Below are 20,487 nucleotides of genomic sequence, written 5' to 3'. Positions count from 1 at the left end.
TGCACAGTCTATAAAACACCCCTAATGCATAGGGTGTGAAGTAAGGAATTTCGCCACTGTTTTTACAAAGAGTCTGTCAAATGGCTTCTGGGCTTTCCGATGGCACAGACAGCAACCTGAGTGTAACTCTCTCAATGACAAACGACTATCTCTGTCAGTTCTAGGCAGCTATATTTTGAATTGCTACCAAGAACTTTCATTTAATAAAAAAAAAAAAAAAAAAAAAAAAAAAAAAAAAAAAAACTTCTGTGATTTTTTTTTCCTGTGTTTTTCTTCAGTTTTGAAGGAGAGACTTCCCAGTGTTCAAAGTGGTAATTTAGAAAAGTGTGAATGCATGCAAATCTGTGAGTGTGGCTTTAATACCATATGATTAAAGAGAACATTGGAGGGAGATGTGAGAATTGAGCTCACTGCTTATATCTTAGTAATAAACACATATTATTCTGACCTTTTTTTTTTTTACAAAAGTATTAGAATTTCTACCCTTACAGAAACTTTTTAACAAAAAAGTAAAATAGTATTTGCCTTTAAGAGCGATTAAAATGGATGCCTCAAGCTTTGGCTTCTGTTGCACCTTTTTGAGTTATTGTGGTAGAATAGAATGGGGCTTCTCTTTCCCTGGAGGAGGACTAGAGGAGAGGCAAGATTTGTCCAGAAATGTTGTAGTGACTTCCTGAGCTAGAATAATGGAGTGGGAATGGCTGGGCTTGCATGGGACCGAGAGAGGAGGCAGGAGAGGGGCAGAGGAACCTCTGAGGAGTCTGACCTCTTCTTCCTCAACTTGCTGAGGCCTGGTCCCTCTTACTTGTGCCTGCTGAATACTCCAGTCTGGCCCTCTGGAGAGCTTCCTGGCCATGCTCCTAGATCCAACTCCCATTTTGTCACAGAGGTGCTGGGATTACAGATGTGTCTGCTGCAGGTCTGTAGGCTTGAAGGAAAATGCCTTTACCTGCTGAACCATCTCGCCCACTCCAGAGAAAATAAAATCTTGTAGAACAAATGCTAGATTCTGAGTCTCCTGAGTGAAGAGGTGGACTCTCACCACATCACCATGTATCTGAAGCCTAACAGAAATGGACACTTAGGAAGCAGTAGTCATTGACTCTAACACTCTGACATGAACCATTCTTTTTTCAGATTTATTTTTATTTCATGTGTTTGAAATGTTTTGCCAGCATGCATGTTTTATATGCCACAGCTGTGCTTGGTACCCATGGAGGCCAGAAAAGGACTAGAATTACAGGCAGGCGTGAACCACCATGTGCGTGTTACATACTGAACGAACCCTGGTTCTCTGCAAGAGCAACAAGTGCTCTTAACCTTAGAGCCGTCTCATGAGCCTTTCTGATTTGGGTTGTTTGAAAGTTGGTAGCATTAAGTAAAATGTTTGCTGACTCAGGAGCAATGTGTATGATACTCTAGATCAATGGTTCTCAACTTTCCTAATGCTGTGACCCTTGAATACAGTTTCTCTTGTTGTGGTGACCCCCAACCATAAAATTATTTCCATTGCTACTTCATAACTGTAATTTTGCTAATGTTATGAATCATAACTTAAGTATCTGATATACAGGCTATCTGCTATATGAGTACCCAGAGGGGTCACGACCCACAGGTTGAGAACCACTGCTCTAGATTTAAGGCACAGATTTTAGAATGAAATGTTCTTGCTGTCATGCCACAGATTGTAGAGATGATCTGTCCATCATCCTGTGAAGAAACTGAGTGTTTGAACAGCATATCCATTGACTATCATACTTCTTTTATTTCAAAACTTACAGTTTAAGCATATCAGTTTAACAAAAATGTGTCCGTTAATAAGTGACCAGAAGCTCGTGTGAACATTTACCTAGGCTATGAACTGACATTGATAAATTATCATGTTATAGTAAAGTCTTGGGAAGAAGTGATTAGGCTCCTGAAACAGGTGCCCTTGCCTTGATTCCCTGCACAGTATTGCTTAGTTAAGTGTGGCCTTTATCAGATTGTGAAAACCCTTAATTTTCTTACTGGGGAAATAGAATGGAGACTGGGAGTATATAGAAGAACAAATAAGGTAATATCATATAAATGGGTTTATAAGAGTCCTTCAGAAAGTATTTTTTAGCAGACATCCCTTATTTCTAGTTATGGTTAAGCAGAGTTATACCAATGATTCTGCATTGAGATTAAAATCATATTTGTCTTCTGGAAAAGATGGAATTCCTCCAGAACTAAGTTTTGTTTCAGATGCTGTTATTCCCTCAGTACTCACATTTGCTTAGTTTTGGAGGTATTTTTACTTGCAAGTGGAATTTGAGCAGCACTTTGCTAAGCTTTGAACTAGTTAAACTCACTTAATAGTCATTATGACCAAATGATGCCCTTTAAAGGGTGGGTTATCTCATTATACCTTGCAAATAAAAGGCAGTGAGCTGTCTAGTATATGGTGGTGGTAGAAGTCCAGTTATGATGCTCTAAGTCAGAATGCCTTAGAGCATTTTGTGATTTACTGTACAGTTCTCTAGATCTTCCACAGCAAAGCTGTGAGATTTTAAGGCACCTGAGTCTTCCCCCACACCCATTATAAAATACCAAAGCAGAGCTCTCTTTCGCATTGGAGCATTTAATCTTCATTTGCTATTTCACTTACTTTCAACAAGAAGTTATTGTTAAATTCTTTGAAATATAAAAATGTTTAATAAAGTTGTGACCCACTCTTAAATCTATTATTCTGATATAATTATTTCACATGACTGTCAATAATAAAAAATATTCATGGTAGATGCCAAAAGCATAAAATATAGAAAAATGATATAAATGACAAGTAACTAATAAAGATAAAACACACATTCACTTAGAAACATGGGATAAATATGAAAATGGGATCGCTATGAGTATACTTGTGCTATGAGTATACTTGTGTCCTGGAGCCTTCCATATATATATTGTATATGCGAGAAATAGAAAGTGCTTGCCTATGGCCTGGCAGCTGTCTCAGTTGGTAAGTGTTTGCTGCACAAGCATGAGAACCTGAGTTTGGCCTCCTAGCATCCCTATAGCCTGGCATATGTCTGTAGGGGAAGGTTTAGATATGGGGGGCGGGAATACCTAGGATTTGCAGAGTTGGAACTTACCAAAATGGTGAGCCTGGCTTACCGAGGAACTCTCTATCAAAAACTGAGGTGGAAAGCAAATAAAGGGAGACAGCCGACAGGGACCTCTGGCATGCATAGACCCAGACCTGGGAACGTGCACATAGATACATCACATATACTGTATTCTAGAGAAAGTGATTGACTGTTAGTCAAAGTGTTTTTCTAATAATTCTGAAAGCAAGTAAATTATAAGTATAATGCTTAGGATGTCTAAAAGAAAATTTTGGGACATAGTGTGTTTTTGAGAAACATATAGGTAAAACACACAGTGATTCAGGTGGAAGTTGATACTTGTATTGTTCACTTGGGCTCTTACATAGAGTGTTTATAGTAAAACAGAAATGTTTTCTATATTAATTTTTCTGTATTTTCTATCATTGGAAATTCATTGTGATGTTACTTAAAATTATGCTTATGTATAATATTGACTCACAGTGTTAATGGATGGTATATAAATGAGAGTTATTGTATCATGAGTATATTATGTAGGTAATATTCAAGTAGCTGTAGTAATCACTGGTAACTTCTGACCTTTAATTTTAAAGTATTTCTACACTGGGGAAGTGAAAGCTACTGAGTAAATTAGAATAAAAGGAATCTTAAATACTTCCTCTTAACATTCACAAGTTGTAAACATGTTAAGGACTAGAGCAGAATTATTTATTGTTCTTTCTTCTCCTATAACATATGTTCTCTGATCTTGACTTCTAGTATATGTTGACAGGAACATTATTTTAATTATGGATGCACAATTCTGATGAGTTATTTGTCTATTCTAGACATTCTTCATCTGTAGTCAATCAACCATGTGACAGAAACCAGGGCAGAGTAAGCAGAGTGGCATTTGAGAATTGATGGTTCTGTTTCATTTGCATATGAGAGTAGTTAAAGGAAAAGAGTGAAGGGTGAAGTTATAAGAGAGTAAGTTCTGCAGGCAGTGGGAACTGTTTGCCCATCACAGGGGATAGATAGTCGGTGTCGCTGTTTACACTCAACAGCCACGAAATGTGCATATGTTCCGGTCTAAGAAAAGTGGTTACTTGTGGGTAGTTCTTCTCCACTTACATTGTGGGTAAATTTGTCCTACCATCAACAGGTCAAACTGATCAGAAAATGTCTTTTGAGATATCTACTCTCATGTTTGCAACACACATGAATAATTTTCATAAAATTAAACTGCCAGGTAAGAAGGTTAGGGGAAGCACTTAAGTCTTTGTTTAGAAGAACCATGTCCAGTCTTTCTTTCTCTTGTGTTACTGGGATGTTGTTACCTATCACCTTCTCCTCTTTCCAAAGTAAACCCAGTCAATCTTAGGAGGAAAAGAGGTATAAATGCAAACCATTGTTAGCCAGAGCTACATGGAAATGGTCCTGGGAGTGAGAACACAGCAAAAAGTATTACAGCTTCCAGACACTGTCTTAACACATGATGCAGCTTTATGATTCAATTTGAATGAATTATATTAGTTACAGCAGTTGTACATAGATTTTTAAATGATGCATTTAGGTATCCATACTAAGACATATGTGGATCAAGTTATATAATGTGTAGACTATGCATCAAAATAATTGACAAGTGGAAGATGTAAAGGCACAGAGGAAACATATTAGGCATAAATTAGTTGTTGGTCAAGCTGGGTCGTGCATACATGTATTCATTACACTCTACATTTTAATTTTAATTTGCTATAATAATGTTTAAATTGTGTAATGAATGAAATGTCCACATAGGGCTCAGAATCTGCTTTCCATTCATTTGTCATGCATTCTTGTTACAGAGAATGTGAGTGCTTTTTCCACTTCACATGAAGAGCTAGCTTTCTTAAATGACTCAATATAATGTAGATCTATGCAGACGCACCAGTACAGACACACAGTACAGATTTTAACCTTCACAGTAAAACTTTATCCAGATAACTTGTATTGACTGTTCCCTTAACTTAAAGTTCTCTTCTTCAAATAGTACTAGGAAGATTTATATTTCTTTAAAGTTTCTTGGTGTTAAAAATATCAAAGTAAGGAGATTATCCAAAATGGAAGAATTCAATCTTGTTTTTATCATGTGTGAAATTATGGGTCACAGAACATTTAAGTTCATCAGTTCTGAACATGCTGGTATGTGCATTCTCTCTCTCCCTCTCCCTCCATACTTCCATCCTTCACTCCCTCGCTCCCTCTCTCTATTTGATGTGTGTTGGAGTTTACTCATTCATATATCTAATTATTTACTATTCCAAGTTTTTAAAAGTTGTGTAAAAGCATATGAATAAGGGGATGTTGCAGCTTCTTTTCATGAAGCCATCCAATTTGCATTTTTTCTTTTTGATAATATACTTTGCAAAGAAGGTATTTAGTTTGTTAATCCAAGAGAAATTAAAGGAAACTATAGGCCAATAGTATCTGCTTCAGAGTAGACATCTGAAATCTGTCTAATAAGAGGAGAGGAAGAGATTTTTTTTTGCAATGCTTCTGAAGCCACATTGTTGAAGTCACGTGATTCAACTTCCCATAGGCCAAGCTGATAAAATACAATAGGCCTGAGTTAAGTACAGGATGATTTCTGTTTATCTGCCTGCAAAAAATGATGCTAATTTGTCCTGTTGTCCCTTAAACTGTTTTTTTTTCTTTTGATTGTTGACATTTTAAAATGTAGTACTAAATTAAGTGTATAATACAAAAATGCCATGGTGGTGAATGTCTTTTACCTCCTGTTTCTAGAAGACAGATGAGAGACCATATCATTCTGTCTGCTCCCAACTGTGAATATTTTATGCTGTTAGAGCTTAGTTAGGGACATGAATGTGGAAGGCTGAACAAAACCTCTAGTGATCACCAATAAAGACATTTCTAGCCCAAAAGTATTTGAACAAATATTTTGTAGCCTATAATTTGAAAGCTGGATTGGGAGGTGCTTCATATCTTACAATGTTATATTCCATATGAACACGGTCAGCTTCCCACCGGTGAGTCAGAACTCTCTGAGATAAATCAACTTTAGGAATGAGAACTTCCTTTGGCTCATGGCTTCCAAGGTTTCAGGCTCAGGTTGGTTGACATTGTTGCATTGGGCTGGTGGTCAAGCATGTGATGGAGTAAAGCTCTTCACTTCATAGCATCTAGAAAGCAGAGCGAAAGATTGGAAGGGGAAAGTGTTCTAATAACCCCTTCATGGAGATACTTGAGTACGCCTCACCACCCTTGCACGAGGCCTCACGTCTCAAAGGTGACACCGTAGACTAGCAACTGAGCCTTCAATGCATGATCCTTTTAGGGGATGTGTAAGATATAGACCATAAGGCTTTCAGCACAAATGGTTACTTCTCAGTAATATTTTCCCTACTCATCCCTTAGTAATCAAGATTTAGCAAACCCTAGTCAGTTTAAGCAGAAATATTTACCCACAGTTAATATGCACAAGAACTTTTCCAAAGTAGACTTCAAGTAGGTCGCTTTCATTACTATTTATTGTTGCTTTAATCATTTTTAATTTTGCCAACATGTTCTTTTTATAGAATATTTAATTGGCATTGTTTTGAAGAGGGATGTAATTCATTTTTCAGTATCTGAGGACTATAAAGCCTTGTACATTAGAATTAAAGACGCATACTTGTGAAAATTAAGTTAAGCTCCTTTGAAAGGAATTTTGCTCTTTGGTAAATTTAATGCCGAGCCTCATCATATATTTTGTTGTCTTTTACTCAACTGCTTCTTCAAGACATCTTGTCTCCACCCATGACACACAAACTTGTGAAACACTTTATAGATGTGCAATCTTGAGAGTCCCCTGGATTGTTTTGAATCAATGAGCTTGTTTTCTTTGTTTAGGAGTCCGATGGCCAAGGCTGCCCCTTCTGTCGCTGTGAGATAAAAGGAACTGAGCCCATCATCGTGGATCCCTTTGATCCCAGAGATGAAGGGTCCAGGTGCTGCAGCATCATTGACCCTTTCAGCATCCCCATGCTTGACTTGGATGATGATGATGATCGAGAGGAGTCCTTGATGATGAACAGGCTGGCGAGTGTTCGAAAGGTAAACCAGAATTCATGAATGTAGCTTGCATGCTGTGAGAGGACTAATAAATCAGTCTCAAGTAGTCTATGTGATCATGTGTTTGGCTAAGAAAGCATTCTTGATTCAAAACTAAGGTTAAAATACAAGCAGTTTCCCATTTTAAAAAAAGAAAAATGTAATCCTCATTCCTCATCAAGGAAATGTCTCTTTGCAACAGATAGAGACCACTGCAGAAAACCACAACCAAGCAAATACAGAGTTGTGCAGCCCAGTCCTATGGATACATCCACAAAATACTCCTGCATTTCAGGCTTAGGGAACAATGTGGAAAGAGGACAGAAAGATTGTAAGAGCCAGAGTGTAGCTGGAAGTTTTCCTGTGACCAGTCTGGCCTGCAGCAGCTGATAATAATTAATATTAATATTAATTACAAACTGTTTGGTCTATGGCTCAGGCTTTTTGCTAGCTAGCCCTTTCATCTTAAATTAACCCATTTCTATTTATCTATGTTTTGCCACATGACTTCATGGCGTTACCTGTGTTGCATTACATCTTGCTTCCCAGCAATACTCAGTGTCTTCCCGGACTCTGCTTTTTTCCTCCTTGTCTCTCTGTTTGGCTAAGAAATGCTGGCAGTGGGAGAAATAGTTCTTCCCAGGATAGAGCACACCACTTGATTATCCTGTACCAAATGGTCAGCCCTGAAAGCATGCATAAAAGTAACATTATGCAGACGGACTATGTTATATTTAGAAATATATGTATATATGCCTATACATATATATATATATATATATATAATATATATATATGCATCTCACAACAATTAGTGAGAACAAAGGCCATGAATTTGAAAGAGAGCAGGAGGGAGTACTATGGACACGTTTGGAGGGAAGAAAGCTAGGGATTGTGTGATTGTATTAGCTAAAAAATAAAAGAAATAATTTTAAAAACTATAAGCAATATTGACCAACTCATAAAACAGTAGCTCAAACAAAATCATCTATTAAGGTAACCCACCTGGTTTTAAAACTCATGTGAGGCAGATGAGAACATTTGTATAGAATTAGACATCCAATAATGAGATGAATAGATGTGAAGAAAAATTGAAGAAGGGAAGTTATTTTATTTGCAAATGGTAAGATGCACTTAATTAACATTTCTGTTGAGTCTAGAAGGGTTGAGTAGATTTATTTTCTTAACAGAAATGACATCCTGGTGTTCAATTTATAAGAATTCACATAAATTCATCTCGGTGAGAATATTGTAATTTGAGGTTTGCTTGTTAATTTAGAAAACTGGCCTTAGGAACTGAGAGTGGATGCTACTGCCCACTGGTGTTTACTTCACAAAAGAATCAGCGTGCTGCTTGAATAATTTAGAAATCAGGACTGGGAGATACATCCCTAGATATCAGAGTGCTTGTTGTGGTGTAGCCATGCACATGAAATTCAGATTAGATTGAGAAGTTTTACGCTGTGGAAGTCACAGTGGGATTAATTGCTGTGGGAGCATCTGTAGAGGAGTGAACTGTCTGCCTCCTGGCTCATGCAGACATGACTAATCAACCACAGCGCTCATCCCTCTGGAGTTCAGGTTGGCCTCCGAGCTTTCCAAGGTAGCCCTGAGGAGAACCATTTGCCACTGAGGTGGGTGGCGATCGTGATGGCCACTTCACCTTGTTTACACTGTGCACCTATTGCTAGAGTAGGAAAATAATTGGTGCAGACCACAGGAGAGGCTATTTTTACAGCTATTTCAAGGCTGTATCAAACTTCACTGAAAGAAAATTCTTGCATTTTCTTTGTCCCAGAGTTCCATGCTGACTTCAGACATTCCCTTATCATTTTTACATGAAAGATTTTGTATGTGAAGTTATGTTGATATCCCCAATTTTACTACTCTCCGATTCAGCCTTGGGCTGGGATGATGATGTTGGTTCTTGACACTGTTTGATTTACATAAGTTTCATAAGCTAACTCAGAAACTACTGTATGTTTCATCTTTCAGTGATAACAGCTGTTGAGAATTTTTTTTAATTACATGATCTCTTTGATTCAAGAGAAAGTTGTTATCTCTCAGTAACTCTAAATGTTGAATAAGGAAGAAAGAAGTCTTAGAGACAAGTATGACTTGAGTCCCCAGCCAGCTAAAATTCTGCCTTTAAGAAGGGGTGACATACCAGTTCTGTTACAGGCTAGAACTGGGACTTCCTTCAGCTGATTTCTTCCACTCCTGCTGATGTTGGCTTCCTCCTGTAAAGCAGGACAGCAACAGCATTTCCTCCCATTAACTGTTGAAATGATCAAATGAGATCTTGGATTTCAGACAGTAACATAGTGTCAAGTCACAGAAACCACAAATGCTTGGTATACTGACCCTGTTAACTGTATTTAGGATTGCTAGCCAGGTGGTGGTGGCACAGGCCTTTAATCCCAGCACTCTGGAGGCAGAGCTAGGTGGCTCTCTGTGAGTTCGAGGCCAGCCTGGTCTACTGAGTGAGATCCAGGACAGGCACCAAAAGTACACAGAGAAACCCTGTCTCGGAAAAAAAAAAAATGCTGTGTGCTGAATGCCTTGTGACACATTTCCCAATCTGAATTAGTAGAAATCATTGCATCCTGTGCATGTAAAAAGAGCTACACTGGCACACCAGAGATGATGCTTGCCCTCATCCAGAGGACATCTGGATATCTGAATGCGAGCTCACTGTTGTGCTAGTCTGGCCATATCTCAGGTCCTATGTAAGATTCATTCAAAAAGGAGAAGACAGATGCAAAGTGACATTGGGAATAAAGTGGTATATGCTTATAACATTGTCTTTATTGATTGATGACACTTTTTCCCTTGAAGTGACAATGTTGTATATCGAGTGAACTGTATTTAGGTGATAATGGATCGCTTATATAATTGTGTTGATTTCTATCTCTTGATCTGCAAGATCTAAAGTATTTCTTACCTGGCCCTTTAAGAAAGCATGTTGCCCCAGGTATAGGGTGCAGGGTGCATTTAAAGAATGTTTATTGAATGCCTGGGTAACCTGAAATAGCAGAAAAGTATTTGAGAAACATGCAACAGCTTTCGAAGTTCATATGACCTCTGTGGTAAAGGTTTCTAGCTTGGAGAAAGGCATTTCACTTTTCCAGGCTGAATGGGTTTTCTTTCAGTGTTCCACATGGGGATTGGGGATTTGGCTCCCAGAATAATTCTCTTTCGAACTTTGTGTACCTTGCCACTTAGAGAAGGGAAAAACATTTGCCTCTATCAGTTCATTCTACCTGAATGAACGTGAAGCTGAAGCCTCTTCTCACAGAGGCTCCCGTAACACAAACTGAGAACGAAATGTACAGGGGAGGAACAGGCCTGCTGCCTTCCACCCTCTCTGGCCTTTCTGGATTTGCTCCCTCTGCCACTTTGGGAGGTGTCTGTTGGGAAAATGAGAGGTTTTCAGAGTAATCCTCTCTCTTCTGTTGTTAGCCCCACCAAGAGAAGGATGCTCTCCGGCATTCCTGGCTTCTGTCCCGTGATAAGTCTCTGGCCTTCATTGTTCCGCACTTCGATGGCAGTTAGATATTTTAGAAATGCAATTAAATTACAGTTATTTGGTTTTAATTTGATGTCATGATTTAATTAAATGTTTCTTATGTCTACTAATCTGCTGCTAGTAAGTTAAGCAGTTCGTGACTTGTGTATTATTTCACCAACCTCTGCCACTTAACTTTCAATGCATCCTAAATTTTAGTACGAATATAAGCATAAATTCTGTATGAATAATTGGGAAAATATTACTGTAAAATCACATTCATATTGTTCTGTTTATACGTTTTGATACAATCATTGTGCTAAGTTATTATAGAGGACTGTAAATTCCTAAGACCAAATCACACTTACTGTTCCTGTCACCCAGACATACTCAGTAGCTATTTAAAGAAACCCAGGAAATGCATGTGCACCTGCCTTCTGAGGGCAGTTTCCTGATCAAATGTCTCTCTTTAATCTCCACTTTATTTAAAGAATAAATATATTGCATGAACGGCCAGATTTTAATAAGGTTTTATGCAGTGATGAGTTAGAGAAAAGGTTATGAATGAAGATTGAGATCTTGGACACAAAGCCATTCTTCATGCATGTTCTTCCTCTGTTTTATAATCATCATTGTCTCAGCGTCTATTCATTCATTTTTAAAGTGTCTCATTTTCCCAACTCAAGAGTGACTGTCAATCATTTGCCAGCAGAATGATTCAATTTTTTCATGTTCCATTTCAGTTGCTCATCTTTTTCTCCTTTCATGAACTGGTTGATGACCATATTGTACATTTGTTCTTGTCTGTCTTAAGCTTGTTGCCTTAATTAAATTGATAATCCTTCCATCACTGCATAGAAAACTGAGCCGATTGTATTTTCCAGTTATCACAGAGATTTCCAACAACTGATATTTATAAGTCATGGCATACAGATTGTTTCCTTGGCATTCGTTAATAAGTTAAGCATATTTAGTAATGATGTTTCCAATAGGCAGAGAGAACCCACAATTCTGTAAGACAGTGAGTTACTTGCCTTATTGGATGGAAGGTATTTTATGATTTAACTGGAAAGTGTTTTAGATTTTGCCCAAATCTGTGTCATTACCTGAATTTCTGAGCTGTCAGATTTCCTAGATAATTGGGTCTGTGTGAGATGAGCCCCAAGTAGTCCATATTTGATGGAAGAGAACATCGAAGCTTTCTCAGTCATCACAGCGAAGAGATGTATGTTGCTACTCAAACATCTTCTTAATATTAAGAAAGACATCAGCAAATTCTTAATAGTTTATTAGCAGTTATCTTGAATGGAATACATTACTCACCAAATATGTAAAGTAACTTAGGAAAAGAATTAAGAAATTAAATGTAAAATAAAGCAATTGATGGGCTCGGCTTCTGATTGAAGCTGAATTAAAAAAACAGAAACCCCCGGCTTTTATAATACTAATATATGGTGCAATACTTGCCTAGCATGCATTAGGTCCTAGGTTCAATCTTAATGCCATAACAAATAAAAAAAAATATTAGTAAGCGGGTGACTATAGCAGGATAAAAATAGCCGTGAACAAAGGTTAAAGGAATGTCTTTAATCTTTAAAAACATTTTCCTACTGTTTTCCTCATCAATTAAAAATCAGTGTCCCTTAAACACCATGTGTTATTTACTGACTGCCTTCCCTCCTGGTGATAAAGTGTGGAAAGGGTTTTATAATTTCCCTGATCCTCAGGAAAGGCTTTGTGTGTCCCATTCCCAGGTTTTCACAGTAGATTCGGAAGCTCATAGCCCGTAAGTGTTTTAGTTAGACCAGAGTCCATGCTGGAGCCATGATGAAAGAACTGGCTACAAAAGTGAACATCAGAGTGAAAACAGACCTCGAGGAGGCAAAAGAGGGCTTTATCAGAGGCAATTTCATTTCCTGAGTCATTCAGAAATATAGAGAGACATTTTGGTTTCCGTAGTGACAGAAGTGGGGGGCGGTAACTGCTGGCACTGAGTGGACTGGCCAATGGTCCACCACCCATGAGATGGTCCCACCTCTCCTGCTACAATCATCAGGTAGAGTTATGGATGATAATAGGCCATCTTCAGATACGAGTTCCACGTTGGACAATTACTTGCTTGGTTGTCTTAAAGCTCTCTGTGCAGAACAGTATACTTTTCATATTCATAAACAAAAGAAACACTACCTCATCTATCATGTGATACATGAACTTATAGGTGACCTGGCAAGCATTGTTGCATATTGCTCAAGAATTATTTGAATATATAGCATAGTAGGAAAAGCAAACATTTGAACTCTCATAATCAGCTTTGAGTCTATCTGGACTAACAGAATATCACCTTCCTGGGGGCTAAGACTTTCAGGAACTTCTGATGTTTTTGACTGCGTGGTAGACCCTTGAGTAAGGTTTTGTGCTGAATGACCATCAGTGACACTGCTCTTATCTCTGCTGCTCTGAATCATACTGAGTTACACTGCTCATGTCTTCTTCTAGTGTGTGCTTAGTGTCTTTGGGCCTTGCATTTTTTAGCTCTCCCTGTGTTACGTGTTCCTCTTAAGGATAAGGTTAAATGACTTAAATCCAGAAACATCAGGAGAATGGTTCCGATGCATGGCAAATGCTAAGCATCAGTTGCTATATTATTTTAATATAGTGAAAATTAAACTCCTTTGAATATTACTGTCCTGAGAACTAAATATCAATATCTTGAGATTTCCACAAAAATTTTATTAGATATTACTATTTATCCTATATAAGGTGAAACTATATTGATTCAGTAAGAAATTGGTTATACTCAGTATCTTAATACCTACATAATAATACTGCATTATTCCTTCAGTACATGACAATATTAAAATGATTCACTACTAAAACATGTTTCATGTTTAAGACTCAGAGAAAATGCAAAGCCAAATGTTAGCCTCAATACTAATTTAAGAATTAAGTAATTTAAGTACCCATATGGCATACTATTTTCTGTATTGGAAGTAAATTTAAAAGATTAAGAATTCTTTAAATTAGGGAGAAGAACAACCATGACAAAATATTAATTGTTCTGTGTAAAGCTCTACGTGGTGTGAGGAGAAATAAGGGTTTCATGTGAAAGCATTTTCTCACTGACTCAATTTCATTCCTTTAATGCCCAGAGTGAGTGTTCATGCTTCTCAGCCATTTCTGTGGAACCATTTCTGAATTATATGTCACCCTTCCCTGCCTTCTCAAAATTGCTTATGCAGCTGAGTGAACCAAAGGGCATACAAAGCCACTGCACTCAATACAACTTATTTCTAGAAACTTACATTTTGCGACAGGATTTAAGGATGCATTGCAGGAAGAGAGAAGAACCACAAATTTAAATTAAAATCACACATATACTTGCATCAGATTGTGAAATTCACAGAAATGATTAAGGTAAAATGTAAAACTTCAAAGAAATTAACGATTATAGTGGCTATTCACAGGCCAGGGGTTCATGACCTTCCTACTAGAGACAGCCTCAAGGAGAAACAGTGTCACATTGCATGCTTAGCAGAGTTTATTACTTTAATAGAGACATGCCCTTGGGGTTAGAGACATGTGTGACACACTCTGTATTACTAAAGTATACCCTGATGGCAATTTTGTTGGCTCCTTCCCTGCTAGACTGTAAAGTCACCCATCACCATAACTGTTTCTCCATTTATAACTTTATAACCTGTTTCCTCCATTTTATTATTTTTAATTTGTGGTATCTGAAAATTTCCAGAAGTTACCAGTAGAACACAGATACTAACTGTAGTGTGTAGAAGTAATTCTAAATGGACTTACTAAATAAGAAACACAGAGCCACCTAAAGAGTTAAAAGCCCAGAGATCGAGCAGTAGCCAAAGACCACCTTATCTTACCACTCACTGCTGTCCTTCCCCTGAGTGAGAGAGAGAGAGAGAGAGAGAGAGAGAGAGAGAGAGAGCCTACTACCAAAAGAAGAGAAAAAGCTATGTGCCACATGCTCCGGCTTGAGCTGATTTGGGCCTGAACTCCCTTTGACACCAACCACGTGAGTTGACGATCTGGCTGCAAGCAGCTCCAGCTGCAGGTAACCAACCGCTTGTAGCTACAGCACTCCACTGCATGCAGCTAGGCGGTAGCTCCAGCCGGACCTGGGGCCTGTAAACTCTAGCTGCGGCTGAGCTGTAACCACCAACAGTTTTTAATGAATTTTTGCCACGTGGATGCCAAATGTAAATGAAATTCTGAAGCCTCCAGCACATTTCCTATCAATAATTTATCAATCTCATCATCACCTTGTGCTAGAGGGCCTGGCAGACCAGTATGGAATCGGATGTGAGTTATATATAAAGGATGATTCCTATTCCTGATTATATCTTGTAATTGAATAAATAGTGAAGTTAATTCTGAATCATCAGGGATAAATTCTGCAGTCTCAATATGAAATACCACTCTTTCACGATACTGAGAGTCAATAACTATGTTGAAAGGGTCTGAAAAAATCCATTAATACTAACAGAATAGCATACAGTTCCGATTTTTGAACTGAATTATAAGGACTTTGAACCACTTTACTTAAATTTTCTGATTTATAACCTGCCTTTCCTTGTTTGTTTTCATCTGTATAAAATGTACAAACTCCAGATATGGCTTTTCCCCATACAATTCGAGGCAAGATCCAATCAGCTCTCTTTATAAGATCAATTCTATTGCTTTTGGAATATTTGCTGTTAATTTCTCCCAAAAAATTACTGCAAGCTCTTTGCCAAGGGTCACTTCCTGCTCTTAATTTTTCAATGTCCTCCTTAGTTAAAGGTACAACAGTTTCTCCTGGGTCTATTCCTGCTAATTGACAAAGTTTCAATTTTCCTTTCAAAATCAAGTCAGACTTTTTTCCACATAAGTTTTTAATTTTTTGCTCTGTTTATTTGGTAAAAATATCCATTCCAATATAATATCTTCCCTCTGCATTAAAATTCCTGTAGGAGAATGACTAGAGGATAAAATAACCAAAATGTAATCCTGCTTTGGATCGACTGATCCATGTGTCCTTCCTGTACTTTCTTTTCTACCAAGGCCAATTCTTTCTCAGTTTCAGGTGATGATTCTCTTGGACTATTTAAGTCCTTGTCACCTTCTAAGGTTTTGAACAAATTACTCAGTTCATCAGTTTTTACCCCATCAGTAGTGGTTTGAATAAAAATGGCCCCCATAGACTTAAATGTTTAAATGTTTGATCTTCAGTTGGTCGAACTGTTTGGGAAGGATTAGGAAGTGTGGCCTTATTAAATAATGTGTATCCCCAATCTCTCTCTCGCTCTCCTCTCCCTTCCCCTCCCCTCCTCTCTTCTTCATCTCTCCTTCCCCCCCCCTCTTCTCTCCTCTCTTTTCCATTTTTCTTTACTTTTTGCTTTTGTCTCAAGATGTACGCTCTCGGCTACTCCCCCAGTGCCTTCCTGCCTGCTTGCTGCCATGCTCCGTGCCATGATGGTCATGGACTCTTACTACCCTCTGAAACCAGGAGTCCCAAATTAAATCCCTTCATTTTATAAGCTCATGGTGCTTTAACATAGCAGTAGAAAAGTAAGTAAGACACCAGTTCACCTTTGCTCTACAGTGGATTAACTGTCCATCTCTTAGTGAGGCAGCAGGGGGCCCACACTGTTTTCCCCTGGAAAGAAGTCCAAGAAATGTTTGTTGAACATTTCTATCTCATTTTGAGTTTCTTCCAAATTCCTGCCAGCTGAGGCTTCTGGGAGCTTGGCTGTGGAGAAAGAGGAAGTGTCTGCATTGGTTTTACACCAGTGCCTCATAGAACCTTTTGTTTATTACTTTAAAGGGGCCAGTGCTAGAGATAATTCAAAGTAGAGAACATTAGCTATCTGTGCTTAAACTATAAATCATGTGTGAATGTTAGATTGTGAATGTAAACATTGCTGTTGTGTATAACTTCTGAATAATATTCTACACAGGCTATTTTAAACACTTTTAATTTTGTTATGCTCACGAATACAGTAAATAAAGACCAAGATAATAGTTGGAAGCAAAGAAAATATACTTGGACTATTTTATTCTATTCTATGTGGTAAAAAAAAATACTACTGTTCATTAATTCTTATGCATTTAGAGAAAAATATTGACTCTCTGGGTCCTTCTCATTACTGTTATTACCATGCAAGTATCACCCTTGTTAAATATGAAGTTCATTAAGTAAAGATTCTGCTAGAAGTATCATAAGATGACTTTGATTATCTATGTATTGTTAGAACTCTCATTAGCTATTGAAAGCCTTTCTCCTGCCCCATTTTTATAATAACCTGCCTGGGCTGGAAGCTCCTTAGCAGGTGTTTTACCATTTCCATAATAATAGCTCTTATGACATGGTCTTCTAACGTCATTCTTTGAAGATGTGGATAAATGAAAAGTGACTTGAATAGGGTGAGGCCCCCATGATTATTAGCAATTGCTGAGCTGAAGGCAGTGGCTTTTGAATGCTTTGCATTGGTTCTGTGGAGATGTTCTGTCAAAATCACAAATGTGGATCCTACATGGTGGTCACTAGCGTTATCTCCTAAGTTATAAAACACATCAGGAATTTTGTCAGAGAAATGACTAGGGAAAAATTGATAGGTATATACACATGGAACGATCCAGTGTGGTTCTGGCATTTCTAGAGTCCCTAAGTCCCTAAGTCCCTGCTTGTAGATGTATTCATTGACTGCCTTTCTTCATGAACTTAGGAGAAACTGTTAGACTCATATGCCGATGTGGTAATCCTGAAAACAGAAATCAAGGCCCATGCATTCTGAAAGGAGCTGAAATACATGAATGGGTTATCCTAAAGTTCTGAGGGCTAGGGCAATACTAAAAGTGACATAGACCTGAAATCAAGATAAACATGATGTTACTCAGTTCCCTAAACTGGAAAGAATGGTCCATTCTCCCTAGTGTGGATGGTTTGGGATATTACATAATAAATTCTGTATATTAGTGCCATACACATTAATGACTTTCTCAATATGTTCTGTTACTTCTCCTGTGATGGAAAAACCATATGATCCTTTCTTAATATAAGTGTTCCTACTACTTTATAGTGGCAAACCATGAGTTCAGTACAAGTTTTCACAGCAGGGGAATGATTATTAAATGCCAGGACATCTGTCAAAGGCAACTTTAGGATAGTGTTCTGGGAGGATATTTAACAATGGCTATTATACTCCTGGTGTATTTATTGCAAACCAGTGTAGAATGAACTCAAAACTGCATTTTTAGTAAATAGCCAACTTCTATAGCCATTTTTAGAGATAAATTCAAAGCTTACAGAGTGAAAGTCTATTATTTTCATTGGAATGTTAATACTTGAAATAAACAGATAATTTGAAGAGTTGTGTGGAGATTGACACTTTATCCAGTAAAACATTATTAATTACAAAAAGCTTGTAAATTGTGCATACTCTAACCAAGAACTCCTTAACTAGTTTGCACATTATAGTTAGGGATTTCTGTCTTTTAGAATCTACCTTGGAAACAAAATAATCATAGAAAAATCAGTTCCAAATTTGTTTATGTATTGATCAGTGTTAGTAAGAGCAAATAGTCCACCAAGTGTTTCTGTTTGACATCTGCATATAATATGACTCTAATTATTTTCAATATTTAAAGCTATTTGAATGCTTTAATCAAGCTCTATTGAGTTTTTTTGTTGGTTTTATATTGGCAGGGGTGTAACTTTGTAGATAAGCAATATGAGGAAGATACTCAGGCTTATCTGATGTACCATTCCAATTTCCTGTTCTTCCTATTTATTTTTAATTAACACACTATTCTTTCATACTCTCCTCAGTATTCCAAGATTGGTGGGCACATGAATTTCTAGCCGTCTAGGCCAAGTGTTTCACCAGTTTCTGACATCTCTTTGGCTGACAGCTCGTAGCTCTCTGTATCATTAAGTTACTGTGACATTTCTGACAGTAGCTATCTTCTGTCCTGTCCTGTAGGATATTCATACTATGAGGTACATTTTCATACCCATTACCAAACAATCATCTATCCCTTTGTACGCTCTAGTGCCCGCTATTCTGCTCTCCTGTGAGTGAGCTTTTCTTCATGTTCATGTAGAGAACGCACAGCATCTGTATTTTACTGCCTGTCTTAGCTTACAGGTCAGTCCATGCATTTCCCCACAGATGACACTAAAGCATTCTTTATTACCCTTGAATAGTATTCCCCACATTGATTTCATATCTTGGCTCCTGTGAATAGCAGTTTTGCGTAGAGGAGTACAGGTGACTCTTACATACAATGGTGTCCTGTCTTTGGGACACTTACCTAATGGATCCTCCATTGATTTTTTTTTTTAAAGGCCTTTGCAAAGTGGAGGAGGATTTAATTTCCTGGTCCCTAAATGTAGCCTATGTACTGACTCCCACAGATGATGAACTTCAGGCAGCATAGAATCTTTACCTGTCATGGCTCAAGTATAGACTTCTGAGATTTGCTTATCTGCTTTTAAAAAAAAGCATTTAGCTTCTGGACTTCTTTTCCATATGGAAGCTTAAGAAAAACAACAACAAAAACACGTGGTTTAAATATGTGTGTTTTAAATGTCTAATGTCTAGTTAATTTAAGGCTGACCTGATTTCATCATTTTCCAGGAGCATCATGTAGTAGTGAGAGCATAGCATATGGAATAGGGCATTTTTGTTTGCAAATAGTTTTCTAAAGTTTCTCATCTAGGTAGCCTAGAGGGATATGCACCTCTGCATTGTTTGTTACTGACCTCCTCATAGGAGAAAGAGCCATTTGCCTGCATTGGATTACACTGCATTCTAATGTGCTTTTCTCAGAGGCCCTTCCTATAAGGTATGAGGACAAACTTTCAGTCTGTCCATTCCATAATCTTCCCCTCAAATGACACGTTGAGATCTCCAGACCTATTATTCACGTTTTATTCTGACAAGTGTGCAGCCTACGACAATACCACCCTGAACGCGCCCGAGCTGGTCTGACAAGTGTGCAGCCTTGCCCCGTCCTTGCCACCTCAGCAAGGACAGAGCCTTGTACTCTTTGCCCAGCACTGCACCATCAGATACCCAGAAGCCTCTCTGCTTGTCTCCTAGTGCACTGACAGGCAGAACTCACCAGTCACATCACCAGGATCCTCACCCCTTGCCCAGAGAAGAAAGCCTCAGCCAGACCCTCTCCAGATCCCGCACCTCAGCCTGCCGCCAGTGCCTCCTCGCCTCGATCTCATTCAGAAAGGCATCGTCCGATCACCTTGTGGCAGTCCCACAGGCTCCCCAAAGGTGAGTCAGCGCCATCAGCAACACTGAAGGCAGCTCTTGCATCCTTATGTGCAACATCAACCTGTGTCTTAGTCCTTTAATTGTTTATAAATAACTGTGGTAAGTTTCTCATTTTCTTTATGGCGAGCCTGCTGTCATATCTCTTGCTTTGTTACTATAAAATTACTATAAAAGTTACATAATTACTCAAGCATGTCTGTAGGCCCCTGATTTGCTAAAATAAATAGCAGTGTAAGTCTAGTGTTCTATAAAGTGGATTTAAAAGGTCATCATATACATTACAATAATTTGCATGCTGTTCTCAAATGGTATTTTACACTTATTTTCATAATGTCATGACGAGAAAAATGTGAGGGGAGTGTATTTGCATAAGGGCTCAAGGTGTGATACATTATCACCCGTGCTTCAGGTGACTCAGAAGACAGAATCATATGTACTTTCTTTGAACCCAGGGAATTAATTACAATAAATTACAGTATTTACAAAGTAATTATTTTACTGTTTAATATTAAAGGCGTAA

General features: G+C 38.0%; 1 protein-coding gene across 3 annotated transcripts in view; it reads left to right on the top strand.

Annotated features, from left to right (window-relative positions):
• Positions 1 to 20,487, top strand: part of Cblb (Cbl proto-oncogene B) — a 186,757-nt gene that overhangs the window by 122,605 nt on the left and 43,665 nt on the right. For all 3 annotated transcript variants that reach the window (XM_028867481.2, XM_037209715.1, XM_037209714.1), the window contains exons 10-11: positions 6,963 to 7,166; positions 19,782 to 19,967. In XM_028867481.2, coding sequence (XP_028723314.1) covers positions 6,963 to 7,166; positions 19,782 to 19,967 — 390 coding nt within the window. The remainder of the gene's footprint in view (positions 1 to 6,962; positions 7,167 to 19,781; positions 19,968 to 20,487) is intronic.

The sequence above is a fragment of the Peromyscus leucopus genome, chromosome 12, assembly GCF_004664715.2.
Source record: "Peromyscus leucopus breed LL Stock chromosome 12, UCI_PerLeu_2.1, whole genome shotgun sequence".
Classification (NCBI taxonomy): Eukaryota; Metazoa; Chordata; class Mammalia; order Rodentia; family Cricetidae; genus Peromyscus; species Peromyscus leucopus.
Note: the sequence above shows the minus strand (reverse complement) of the source record. Positions and strands in the feature narration are given on the sequence as shown.